Raw genomic sequence first — 14,504 nt, 5'->3', positions numbered from 1 at the left:
TTTGTATATTCTGGTAATTAGGGCTCTATCTGAAGTGTGTGGAGTAAAGATTTGTTCCCAGGATGTAGGCTCCCTGTTTATCTCTCTTATTGTTTCTTTTGCTGAGAAAAAACTTTTTAGTTTGAGTAAGTCCCATTTGTTGATTCTGTTTGTTAACTCTAGCGCTATGGGTGTCCTATTGAGGAATTTGGAGCCCGATCCCACAGCGTGCAGATCATAACCAACTTTTTCTTCTATCAGATGCCATGTCTCTGGTTTAATATCAAGCTCCTTGATCCATTTTGAGTTAACTTTTGTGCATGGCGAGAGATACAATGAAAATTACAGAACCCTAAAGAAAGACATAGAAGAAGACCTTAGAAGATGGAAAAATATACCCTGCTCATGGATAGGCAGAACCAACATCATCAAAATGGCGATATTACCAAAAGTCCTATATAAGTTCAATGCAATGCCAATCAAAATCCCAACAGCATATCTTGTAGAAATCGATAAAAGAATCAGGAAATTCATATGGAATAATAAAAGACCCAGAATAGCAAAAACAATACTAAGCAGGAAGTGTGAATCAGGCGGTATAGCGATACCAGACTTCAAACTATACTACAGAGCAATAGTAACTAAAACAGCATGGTACTGGTACCAAAACAGGCGGGTGGACCAATGGTACAGAATAGAGGACACAGTAACCAATCCACAAAACTACAACTATCTTATTTTTGATAAAGGGGCTAAAAGCATGCAATGGAGGAAGGATAGCATCTTCAACAAATGGTGCTGGGAAAACTGGAAATCCATTTAGACCAAAAGATTTTTAATCTGGCTAATCATCTCACTGTATGTAAAAGAAATTTGAAATCCAGCAAGGCTAATTATCCCAGATTATATAGCTGCTTGAATGTGTAAGTGGATATTCCAGAATTCTTATCCAGTGTGCTTTTGTCGGTTACATTATCTACATGAATAAAGTATATATGCTTTCAAATTAATTTTAAAATATGAAGGGATAAATAATATATTTTTATCAACAAAACTCTAAAAATATTACTAACATCTGGAGTGTTAGGTCTAACATTATTACCTAAAGTGTAACGCAGTGGACTTCATGTTTAAGAAACTTGAGTATTTTGAAAACCAATTTGGTAAATTAAAGAATTTTAACTAAATTATTACAATCAATACTAATTATATTTTTGAAAGTAGTAATAGATTTAAACTAATGGACTTTGAGAAGACACTTTATTGCAAAATCTATTTGTATCTGTGTAATATAATAACACCATGCAGTATATATCACAGCATTCTGTTAATTAAGAAAATTCTCATATTCTTAGCAATAAAGAGCAAACCCTCAAGAAATATGCTGTTTTTTATCACAAAAAAATCATGGTGTGAAATTACAGTCAATAATGGCATAAATAACCAAGTAACCAAGTACATATGTGATTATTAAAAAATCTTTACATGTATATTTGGATAAGAGAGTTTTTGAGGAATGTATTCCTATCCATTAATTATCATTGTATGTATGTGTATGTATGTATGTGTGTGTATGTATACATGGCATAGATATGTATATATGTATATATTTGTGTATTCTGTATATGTATGATATTCATCAATAAATGAGTTTACTTTTTTAAATGTTTGAGGTGAGAATATTTGAGCAATTTTTACCTTTAGTGTATAATTTTGCTATTACATGTATTTGTTATTGAGGACAAAGTGTTTTAATTAATCTGAATCTTTATTTTTATAAAAATTTTTAAACAGACCAAGAAAACCAACAATGACACCAAACTACAGTTTTTCTCTTTGTTATCAAACATTACAACCAGTGTATTTAAAATTAAATCAGAAATGAAATTATTCTCAGTTATTTGATGAATAGTTAGTAGCATCTGTGGGCAGCTTTATTCTTTTGTATAATATCAATTAAGAGGTAGACATACACAAAATATAATAATATATTTGGATACTCAACTCCTACTGCAAAACCTTGGAAATCAAATGCACTATTAATATGTAGTATGTGTTTGTGTGTGTTTCTGTTCAAGCAAAAAGAATCATATTTGAGCCATAATTCTGGTTCTTTATGAAGATATACTATTTAATTGGTTGAAATGAAAAATAACCCCAGTGAAAAATTAATCTTTGAATATAATAGAACAATACTTTTTGTTTTGAGGGGGGCCGTACAGCAGATTGAACTCAGGGACATTTGACCACTGAGCCACATCCCTAGCCCTAGCCCTCTTTTGTATTTTATTAGAGACAGGGTCTTACTGGGTTGCTTAGTGCCTCACTAAATTGCTGAGAATGGCTTTGAACTCACCATCTTCCTGCCTTGGCTTCCGAGCTGCTAGGATTACAGATGTGTGCCACCAACCCAGCCTCAACATTTTTAATGTAAGATGAATGAGGAATTGGCAAGGTTAATCTCACTTCACCTTTCAATAATTTCTCAAGACATTCTCCATTGCTTGTCAAGTTGTGAAGCATTTATAAATGAAATTTATAGAATTCTAAACAAAATTTTTTCCTTAGTTCTAATGATCATTAACTCTGACATCTTCATTTATATGTTTGAATTGGTCTTTAGATGCAGAAAACCACCCTGTCTCCTTGTTGTCAATTAATTAAATCATGAGCTAAGGTAAATCACAAAGATCCTGTCATACATTAAATAAACTAATCTTGTAACCTCTTATTTCCATATTCATGTTTCTTTTTAACCCATTGGGAATTAAAACCTTATAATCTCTTTAAAGTTTTTATAAAAACTATTGAATTTTATTTTTATTATTTTCTCTGGGTAAAATGTGCTTTTACATTTTAACAACTTAGGTTTAAATTATTGGCTTTAATAGGTCATTCAAAAACTATGAGACATATTATACTCTTTCCATCTTATACTAGTAGATTATTGAGTACATGGTCATCAGTACTGTTTCTAGTATCTGTCCTTCCTATGTACAGGCAAGCATCATAAATTATACATGATCTCTGACCTTAATAAAATGAAGACTTTAATAAAATACACATCAGAAAAATGGAAGACCATCACGAATATACAAACACATTGATCAGAAGGCTGTCATACAGATGAAGAACATTCAGGCATTATTCTTCTAATTTGAAAATGGCTCAAATATTGGTAATGTTTTTTGTTGTTATTCTTTGAGTAATGGTAATGAAGTTTGAAAAGGATGAATTTGGAGACAATACTAATTTTTATGCATATGTAGTGCTTGTCAAATTATATCTAACATATTTGATAATTAATGATTGAGTATATTTACACACATACACTAGGTTGTTTTGAGTAACTCTTGGGGAATATTGTGACTTCTCAAGTCCATTACACAGAGAAGGGGAATGGGAAAATAGAAGTAGAAGTAATATTTATATATTATAAAGTATTATATCCCAATTTTAAGACCTTCAAATCATTTCTTTTTTTATAGCCTAGTAAATTAATGATTCCATTTTTCTCTGTACTTTCTGCTATTATTTACATTACTGCCTTTCTTATTCTGAATAATTCCTAACATAAGCTCCCTTATATTAAAGTCTTAAACTCATAGGATTAACATTTGAAGAAATCCCTTTTTAGGGAGAGAACTTCTAAGGGGGAGGTTAGAGTAGTGACTTATGTCCATTAAATTTGCTGTGCTACATAATAAAATCAGCGTCATTGTACCAGTTTCAAAGAAAGAAGTAATGTAATTATGACTAATGAAGAAGGCATTTGAATCTGCATTTCTCAACTGGTAAAACTGAGGCCTATAGATCTCACCTTTCCTTTCACCCATCATATTGTTTTATTATGCCTGATGCGGACTCAAATATAGGAGTATATAACTCCAAAGCCTGTGCGTGTAGTGTACATACAATGTAAGTGTGTGTGTGTGTGTGTGTGTGTGTGGTTTTTTCCAGAACAAGAAAAAAATTATTTTCTATCATAGTTATATAGTAGTTTTCTTACACATTTTGGTTTAATTGAGATCAGTTAAACTAAATTCATAGCTCTAAAAATCTAATTATATTGTTTAAAATGTACTAAAATTTAGTATATGTAAGATATAAAAACAGGATTTTTTTGAGAATAAAACTAGCCAAGCCTATTCCTCTGTTCTCATTTGTTTCGATGTGATTGTGAGTATTATGAGGGCAGACATTTCTGTGTATTCTCTTCATGTTGTATCTCCAGTCACCTTTGCCAGATATCTGAATTCTCATGGGTTGTACATTGCGAGTGGTGACAGCTTGAGAGTGAGAGTGCTCTCTGTGCCTCTGTTTTCTGTGTGTGCTGCTAAAGACATTTTTATATTCCATTAATGTACACCAGTATGCTCATCATTAGATAGCTCAAGCCAGAAATATAAGTAATGTTAATTCTCCCTTCTCACACATGCAAACTTACTGAAGTTTAGCCCGTATATTTTTTAAATGCAACAGATTGGAGTTTATCTTGGAAGGGTGCTTCCATCTGTGAAAACTGTCCCTGGAAGAAGGAAGAACACTTTAAAATAAATCCACCAGCTGTATTGATAATCTTGTAGTGATATGAAGGCCTGAATATGATAGGACTATTTGTTAAATTGGTTATACCATATGACAGGGGAGCTGGCTCCTGAGGTTTTCATTTCTGATAATGACTTTAAAAATCATTAAATTGTAGAGGAATGACACTAATGTAGTTTCAAGCTATAATTTTGAAATAAAAAGCAAAGAATAAAAGTTATTTTAAAATTAACTCACCTAAATTGCATGTGTGATGCCAAAAACATGCTTTGCGAATATTAAGGACCCATCAAAAATTCAATACCTGCCAAATATGACTAAAGTAATGGGCTTGTAAATATTCAATGCTTATACTTTTGTGTTGATTTATAAACAACTACCATTTCAAAAATCACCTTTCTTTCTTATATTTGTATTAAAAGAAGACATGAAAGTTTCACATTTTTTACCTAAAGTGACTTTATGCCCTAAAGATCAGATGTTTACCTTGCATCCCTCTTAACATAGCCCTGTAAATTTTTCTTCCCACAATGGAACACTCAAATGCTTGTGACTGATTGAATGGCATGAAGAAACCAGTTGAAGTGCTGTGTATTTTCTAGAAGGAGACTACTGGGGTGTCTATAAAGTACCCTTGTCGATTTAAATTTTCTAGCCTTTACTTTTAAAAAGGTTGAAGAGCTCACAGAATAGAAGTAAGCCTCTTGTGTAGAAGGAGGACTCATGAAATTGTACCACTTGCTATGAGAGAGAATTGATATTGATCTTGTTCTCTATGGGAAGAGTTGAGGAGGCCTTTCCCTTCTAAAAGGTTTCTGAATGTCTTCAACTCTGAGTACCCAGATCTCTAAACAATGGAGTTGCCTACATATCTTCAGTTATCTGAGAGAGTGCATTGCCAAGGTGACCTCTGAATTCTTGTTGATTGTTGGCCCAACCCAGTTTCAAACCCAGGCTTCTGTTTTCTGTGATTCATGCTGATACATCCTTGTGCTATCTTCCCTACATGCTTTCTCTTTCCAGTTCCTTTCAGAATGAGACTCTTCACATTCTCTCTTTAGTAATATCCTATTTAATCCCTTAATACTAGAACCCTGTTTTTTAAAAAATCTTCAATTAAAAACCCTTAGCTTGGTGTTCAGTATTCACCATAATTTGGTATAAACACAGTTTTCTAATCTTCTATTCATTTTTGCCTGTGTAAATGAATGTTTCTAACCACATCACCAAATGATTACAGCAATTCCTTCTTGGAATTTTCTTGAATATTTACTCCTACCAATTCAGATGTTATTCTGTCTCATCTTTTTAGCCCTATTCCACCCAGAGTGATTTTGATTGTCATCCATTTTAAACTGATGCTGAATACCGTAATCTGAATGTTTCCTTCTGTGATGCTGAAACATCGCCAAACCAGAGAGCAGATATTTGCTTTTTATCTTGTTTAATGTCCATTATGCATTTGACTTAAAAGAAAATCCCATAAATCATTATTATCTTTTAAACTATAAAATTTTCTTGCAAATTTTGTTTTGGTGCAAGGGCTCCATTTGTCTTCATGAGAATGTTGAAGAATTATTGGGCAATTTCATAGCTGATGACATGTAGTGGTATATTAGACTTTAGTAGTTTGACAGCTATAGCAAATCATGAACCATAAGTTATAACTTTAAATATTTTATTTGTTGCATTTATGCAATATATATCTCTTTTTCTTCTAGTATTATCATTTGATGTGTAATTTTGAAACTAAAATCAAGACTCATGAAACAATCAGTGTTCTTATGGAAAGATGCTTAGGTGTTTAATTGGATTATATTATTTCTGATATATCTATCTATTTAATTTTTTGTGTGTATATTACAAGGGTACTTCTAATTAGGCAATATGATTTTTATGTTAATCAATCCTGTCAGAATTCCTAAAATGTCAAGTAAGAGAAGGAAAGAACACTGACCAAAGACTAGGATTATCACTAGCAGTGATTAACTGCACAGTTGCAGTTACTAAGTGATGTGATTAATTGGCTTAGGCAGCACCTAGGTTGTCTGCTTAGGAGCAGACTAATTAATTTTAAAAATTAGTAATTGTTCTTCTTGGCCATTATTGAGTAAAATAATCCAAAATCATCAATTAGGCCAAGGAGATGACTCTATCCTTCTTTTATCATACTAAATAATTGTTTGAATACAAGGGACACCAAAGTACTACTTAATTTTCCAGGAAAAAGAACAATTGGCTGACTCTGCTATGTAATATTACCTGAAAGTTCAGACTGCAAATTTACTTGTTAACTCATAGATTTATATCCAATACAGATGCAATTATTTTTGTTCAGAAGAAAAAATTCCTCTGAAGCTATGTGTCATTGTCCATTTTTGTATATAATCTAGCAATCTTAACCAAATATTTATGTATTAAATTGTCTAAATAATTCCTGTTACCTCAAATGCACTTTAGAAAATATAACAAATTGACATAAAAGCCACATATCCCATATTTGTTTATGTAAATTAGTTTAATTTTGATGAAGTCAAGTATTTTTGCAGAATTATAACAATTATTACAGTCAATCTGAGAATATTTTTTATCATTTCAAAAAGAGACCCTATACATTATCAGTCTTTCTCCATTTTCTGTTAGACTCCCAAGTCCTAGGAAACCACTAATCTGCTTTCTTTGCTATACTTTTTTCTATTGGACAATTTATAAAAATGGAATCCCATAAAATGTGGTCTGTTATGAATGACTCCTTTCACTTAGCATAATCTTTTCAAGATTCATCCATGTTACATATCATTAATTCATTAAAGCATCTATCATTCCTAAATTATGTTTCCTTCAATCAGCAATATATAAAGATTCCAATTTCCCTCTATTCCTATCACTGCCCAAAGTTTTCATTGTTCGCCTTTTTAATAATAGCCATCCAAATGGGTGAGAAGAGTTATTTCATTTTGGCTTTGATTTGCATTTCTTTGATGGCTAATGATTATGAGCATCTTTTCTTGTGCTTGTTGGCCAGATATGTAGTTTAGAAAAATATTCCCTGATCCCTTGCCCATTTTCAATTAGATTACTTTTCTTTTTTTTAATAATTTTTTTAGTAGTTAGACACAATACCTTAATTTTATTTATTTATTTTTATGTGGTTCTGAGGATTGAACCCAGCACCTTGTATGTGCTAGGCAAGCACTCTACCACTGAGCAACAGCCCCAGCCCAAAATTACTTTTCTTTTTATTATTGAGCTGTGAATGTTAGTATGTTCTATATAAAAATCCATTATTATATTATATATGATTTGTTAATATTTTGTCCTATTTTGTAGATCCTGTTTTCACTTGCTTGATAGTGCCCCTTTAAATACAAAAGTTTTGGGGGGTTGGGGAAATAGCTCCGTTGGTAGAGTACTTGCCTATCATGCACAAAGCCCTGGGTTTTATCCCCAGCACCACCAAAAAACAAAAACGACTATATACAAAAGTTTTTAATTTAGATAAAATTCAATTTTGTTGCTGTTTTTTGATGTTATATCTAAGAAACCATTGCCTAATCCAATGCCATGAAAATGCACTAACAGAATATTTAGTTCAGAATGACAGTTCTATTTTTTTAAATAGATTCCAGCATTCCAATGATATTTTCATATATTTTTTCCATTTTATCGTTTCGTAAATATGTATCAAATTTAGTTTGAATCTCTTTTTTAAACTTTATTTATAACCCATTTCTCCTTATTGTTATCTTTAGATTATCAAATATCTGTGGGTTTTTTTTTTTGCATCAATGAAGTTTCATTTAAGTACTCCATAGCTTATATAATGAGAGATGGTTTGGGATAAGATGAAATAAAGGTCTTCCTAAATGCTGAAAGTACTAAGTCAACAAATAGTGAACATATTGATGTTTTTATTATTATCATCAATGTTTGTGTTTATTACCAAGTATTTGTGTTTGTGTTTGAGAGTTTCCGTTTCTTTGTAGAAGTAATGTGTATATTCTCAAAGATCTTTAAAATTATCTTAAAACAAGTGAAAAGTAATTTGTATTGATACCACCATGTTAAATACATTCTACCCACTGTTTTCTTAAAATATTTTTTGTAGTAGTTTTTGATTTACAGAAAAATTTTAACAGTGGTACAGAGAGTTCCCCTCTTCACCTGCAATAATCTTCATTATTAACCTCTTACATTAATATGGTACATTTATTACAGTAAATGAAAAAATATTAACTAAAATTCCTGGCTCATTCAAATTTCCTGAATTTTTAACCTGATGTTCTTTAGTTGATCTAGTATCATTTCTAAGATATCACATTACATTATTTTTTATGTGCCTTAGGTTCCTCTTGACTATTATAGTTCTATTATAGTTTCTCAAACTTTTCCTTTTCTTTTAAACATACTTCATAATTTTTGAATGGGTCAGGCCCAATGTTTGCTTATGATTAGAGGAAAAATACTCCCAGATATTAAGTTCATTATATGTTCTTTATTCAGGATATAATAATGTGATTGTCGAATTTATGAACAAATTAGGTTCTAAATATTATTAATATGTGAGAAGTATTCTAAGCTATTCTATAATAGTAAAATGTGGGGAAAGGCATGATGAAAAGATGAACTTGTGGAAGTCTAGGAGTCCATATAAAATATGCTTCATCTGCGTCTTTGATTAATGGGAAGATTCTAAAGGTTGTTAATCAGCACAGAGTGTCATCAAATACAGTAAGTTTCCCTAGACAAGCCATGCAATGGGAAGGGAGAGAGAGCTCTGTTTTTAATATAGTTACATGGATGAGGATCTTCTTATACATTGTTGTTTTAAAAGTTAGATTTTAAGCTTATTCAAGCAATGCTACCTGACTTAAATTTATTAAAAGTGAAAATAAGAATTAAGGGCAAGATATAGTTAAATAGCTTATGAGTAAAATGTTTTACAGATGTTTATTTTTTAAATTTCATTATTCTAAAATTCATTATGGTTTTATCAATAGTCTATGTAATAGATATCCCTATGTTTCAGGGACTCTGTTAGTTGTTCATTTATGGCTCCTGATGGTAAATAATATTATAATATACATCTTACCTACATCTTGACATCTTGATCTTCAATCCAGTTACCTAACAGAGGAGATGTTTGTCATGTTTGATATTTAAGGTACATTGTTACATAATAACTTTTATTTTATTTTATTTTATTTTATTTTATTTTATTTTATTTTGCAGAATTATTATGGAGCTGCCAAGATGATATTTTCTGATAACCCACTTGGTCTTACTTGTGGAATGGTATGTCCTACTTCGGATCTTTGTGTAGGAGGATGCAACTTGTATGCCACTGAAGAAGGACCAATTAATATTGGTGGACTCCAGCAGTTTGCTACTGAGGTATGTAAGAGGTGCATGTGGTTCTAGCTGCCCTACCACCAAACATATGTTTAATCTTTGGTGTTTTCTGATACTCAGAATTTTTATTGTGATGCACAAACCTAAAGATAAATGATTTTGTAACAAGCAATGTTTTTATTCAACAATTTGGTTATAATAATGAAAGTTTACAAAACCATATGTCAAATTTGTTGCAATCCCAGTAGGTTATTAGAATGCTTTGAAAGTGTATAAAATAGATGATATAAAAATAGAACTTACTCATGGAAGTGTAGCAAGGAGACCCTGTTATGAAAAGGCTGTCTCCCTTAATCAATTCTTTCCCCTGAAATGCTCTCTGATCTTATAGATTGGAAGCAGACCTGTTATTTAAATAAATATTTACAAGAAAACAAAGCTAAGGATTTTTTTCCCTGATATTTTTGCCATAAACTTTGGTCCTGGGTTTCTCTTTTATGACTCCTTTGTAAATTACTGATTGTCTGGTGCTTCCTTATGCTCTCTGGGGTCTCCTATCTTGAGTCAATAACAATTCCCATGTATCATTTAAATGATCAGCTTATATAGCTTTACAGTAAGATTTTATAATCTTAAGGGATTAGTTAGCTAGAAGACTGAATTAAACATGTGCCTACACTAGAGTTTTAGTTAATGACTTACTGTTTTGGTCAACTTAAACACAAAATATTCTTTGCATTAGACCCTTTCCTATAATATGTCTGAAGCTTAAGTCTCACTTTGCTTTCAGTAATAAATCAGTGTTATTTCCTCCCTGCTTTCTGACAGGTTAATTCTATGGAAAGCTCATGGGAATAAGAAAATAGAAATAATTTGAGGTTGTGAGTTGTTGCAATAAATTCTTGGATATAATTTATTTTCTTACCAAATTCAAAACTGCATTAGGCTTACGTGACCTGTGCAAAGTATAATCTTTATAACCTGAGTAAATCCTTACTTGATGGACAAGATTCACTTGAATTGCTCCCTATCTTCCTTTAAGGACCTATTGTCTCTTCATTAAACCAGAGCATACTTTCACAGGATGCAGTAAATGAAAGGCCACATGATATGTATGTGAGCTAACACATGTTTTGTTTCAAAACAAAACAAGTTAAAGTGATATATATTAGTCAGTACTCTGGACATGAGAAAGAGAAAAGACAGAGACAAGGAGAGAGAGAAGAGACAGAGAGAAGGAGAGAGAGAAGAGAAACACTATTACTTTGAGAATTTTCACTTGGTTTTAATGAGCTTTTGTTACTCCTTCCTAAAGCAGTCTGTTTATTTGAAGGCTTGTATAAGAGCTTCAAAGATATCCTCTCCACTGTACAGAATTCATCAGAAACGGAGTAAGATTGACTATGTGGCCACACTTAGGACTTTCCATAAGTAGAACCTAATGAAGAGAGTTAAACATAGATTAGGATGGCACTAAATGCATGTTCATTGAATCAAGAACTTTAGAAAAAGAATTTATTGTCCTATTTCATTCCAATTATACTTTGTACTTTTGATATAACTTTACTTTCAATATCAGATAATAAATAAATTTATCCCTAGAGGAACTACATATAAAAGTTTTCCATTATCATTTTTTTAAAATGCTAGCCAGTAAGGTGTAGCTGTTTTAGAAAGTCCTGTATTTTTTAGGTCAGTGTGAGTTTTACTTAAATTTACCTGACTGCCAAAGCTGTTATAAAGATAAGAAAAATATGAACAACCAGAAAATTCATAAAAAATATAAAGCGAAAAATATAATTATAATTCAGACTTCTGACATGAGTAGTTTAGGTTGACGTATAACACATGCTAATAATTTTATGTTGTGATTGTTCGATAAAACAGTGATTGATTTTTGACCTTTAAAGAAATATGAATCTATATTTCAACCAAATTAAGCAAAGGTTAGGAAAGCAGACTAAAATATAAAATATTTTTAAAATTGTTTTTCCTATAACTTATGTTATTTTTTAAAATATCAACTCTGTAGTCTGCCATTATTGGTTAGATCCATACCTTAGACTGCTCCATTTGAACGTGAACATGTGATTGGGAGGTATTGTAGTGGAAAAGATTAAATTGCACAAACGATAGCCTACAGTAGAATCAGAGGCCAGCTGCTTTCCTCCCGTCCTCCTGTCCTGTACTTTCATTGCTTTTTGCTATTCCCACATTTGCAGAATGATGACTGTGACCATGCTTTACATGCTTTTGTTTGCTTTCGCAATGAAGGACAGATTCTGATTCTGTAAGAGGCAGATTCTGATTCTGTAAGTTTGTCCTAATAGCAGTATTGTAATCCTGTAACAGTACGGCTTCAGTAAAATAACATGGAAATAATAGTTTGGTTTGTGGTTTTAATCTGATGATGGTTTTTTAATTTGTCTGCACAGATACAACTGTTAAAAGTTTTATTTTGTAAAGCATTTTAGTATTCAATAGAATTTTAAAGAAATTATATCTTCATTATATTTAGTAGACCAACTAGATTCTCATTGCCTCTCAAATTTAATTAATGAATTGTAGGAAAGGGAGAAAGAAATTAGGATGAACTTTTTATCTATTGCCTAAAGTTTGGAAAAATGATTTTAACTAGAAAACTAGATACACATCAAACCAGTTCACTTCTACTGATATTAGAGATTTATAGAGGCATTCATAAAAATGAAAATTAAAATTCCAAACTTCAAATGTTTAACTAATGTTAAAATGAATTATGTCCAGAAAATTGGTACTTAAAATTAGTACCTCAGTTTTAGCATTTTAGGAATCTATAAAATTTGGAAATTGGTATCTGAATATAGTATCTTTTGAATAAAGTTTCTATGAGATTTTTTCTAATACCAAATATACTGTCTAGTGTGATATATACTTGTTGGCATTGTATATTTATGTTGTTATAATAATTTTAGTTAATAATGGAAGGGATAAATGAAATTACAGATTCAATCAGGTGACTCATTGACAAAAGTTATTTTTAAAATTTTTCTTTAATAGTAACTCTTAGCAGGTTTTTAAAATATCAACTCTGTTAGTCAACTTTGCATTTCTGTGACCATAATACCCAAGAAGAACAACTTAGAGGAGGGAAAGGTTATTTTGGCTCATGGTTTCAGATATTTCCTCCATAGTAACTTTCTTTTTTTTTTTTTTTTTTTATTTTTAACATTTTTGTTATTATTTTAATGGTACATATTTATGGAAATCAAGGAGTTGTGAGGTATGTGATAGGTCCTACTGGGAACTCTGAATTGGAAAATCTGGGTCTATGTTTATGCCTGCTACCACTGACTAGTAACATTTTCAAAGACTGTGAAATAATGAGAAAAATATCCTAAGCACTAGGTTCATATTCTAGATCTTCCTCTTAAAATATGGAAGTTTTGGAAGTTAATTAATTATATGGAGCCTCCTTCTACTCTCATATAAATGGGAGATGACAACATTTACTTGAAGGATGATTTTGAGGATTTGTCAAGCACTAAATAAAGCACTTAACATTGTGACCAAGAGTTTGTTTAGTGTCAACTATAATTTTTAAATAGTTTGATTCTTTGTTTTCTTATGTCCCAAACAAAAAAAATATTATCAAGTTTGCAAACTTTTTGGGGTGCTTATGTACAGTTTGAAGTGAGATATCACAAAATTGTGTGGAAAAGCTATGCAGCTATGCACAAATGCTAACTGGACATGAATCACATCTGTGATTAGGGTGCTATATTTCACTTCATATTTTCCCCTTGTCTGATAGTTTCATCTATACTAATAAGATCTAATAACCTTCAAAACCAAGTGAAAAAATTAATGAAAATTGAGTTATTAGCCCAGTATTACCAATTTAAATGCATATGTTTTCTTAAATTTACCATGAAATTTAAGTTGTTAAGTTTATCTATTTCATGAGCAACTACAATATTTCTTGGCTCCTGTAGTTTTTTGTTTGGTCGGTGGTTTAGTCAGCTTTTTCACTGCTGTGATGAAAGGACCCGACCAGAACAATTGTAGAGAGGAAAGGTTTGTTTAGGGGGCTCACAGTTTCAGAGGTCTCAATACATAGATAGAAGGCTCTATTTCTTGAGGCTCAAGGTAAGGCAGGACATCATGGTTGAAGAGTGTGGCAGAGGGAAGCAGCTTATATGATGATAAGGAAGCAGAGAGAGATTCTGCTTACCAGATACAAATATATACCCATAGCCATGCCCCCAATGAACCACTTCCTCCAGCCTCATCCCACCTGCCTCTAGTTACCCCTCAATTAATCCCATCAGGGATTAATTCACTGGTTAGGTTAAGGATGAAACCCAATAATTTCTCTTCCAAACTTTCTTGCATTGTCTTACATGTCAGCTTTTGGAGGACTCACATCTAAACCATAACAGTTAGTTTATTTTGTTTTGTAAAATAATTTTTTTTATTCTTAAACATTGATGCTAACTAGACATAAGTTACATCAGTATCAGCCAACATTTTATCTGTGTGACCAAAATATCTGACAAGAACAACTTGGAGGACTAAACAGTCATTAACGATAATCAAAAGACTCAACTGATAAGAAATAACTTTATCTTAATGAAACATAATTA

General features: G+C 31.5%; 1 protein-coding gene across 1 annotated transcript in view; it reads left to right on the top strand.

Moving 5' to 3' along the window:
• Dpyd (dihydropyrimidine dehydrogenase) overlaps positions 1–14,504 on the top strand; it is an 803,780-nt gene that overhangs the window by 191,549 nt on the left and 597,727 nt on the right. Inside the window, exon 5 of the mRNA XM_026401392.2 lies at positions 9,760–9,921. Within this exon, the coding sequence (XP_026257177.2) occupies positions 9,760–9,921 (162 nt within the window). The remainder of the gene's footprint in view (positions 1–9,759; positions 9,922–14,504) is intronic.

The sequence above is a fragment of the Urocitellus parryii genome, chromosome 11 (genome assembly GCF_045843805.1).
Source record: "Urocitellus parryii isolate mUroPar1 chromosome 11, mUroPar1.hap1, whole genome shotgun sequence".
Taxonomy (NCBI): domain Eukaryota; kingdom Metazoa; phylum Chordata; class Mammalia; order Rodentia; family Sciuridae; genus Urocitellus; species Urocitellus parryii.
The sequence above is the reverse complement of the archived record's forward strand: the minus strand, read 5'-3'. Positions and strand labels throughout refer to the sequence as shown.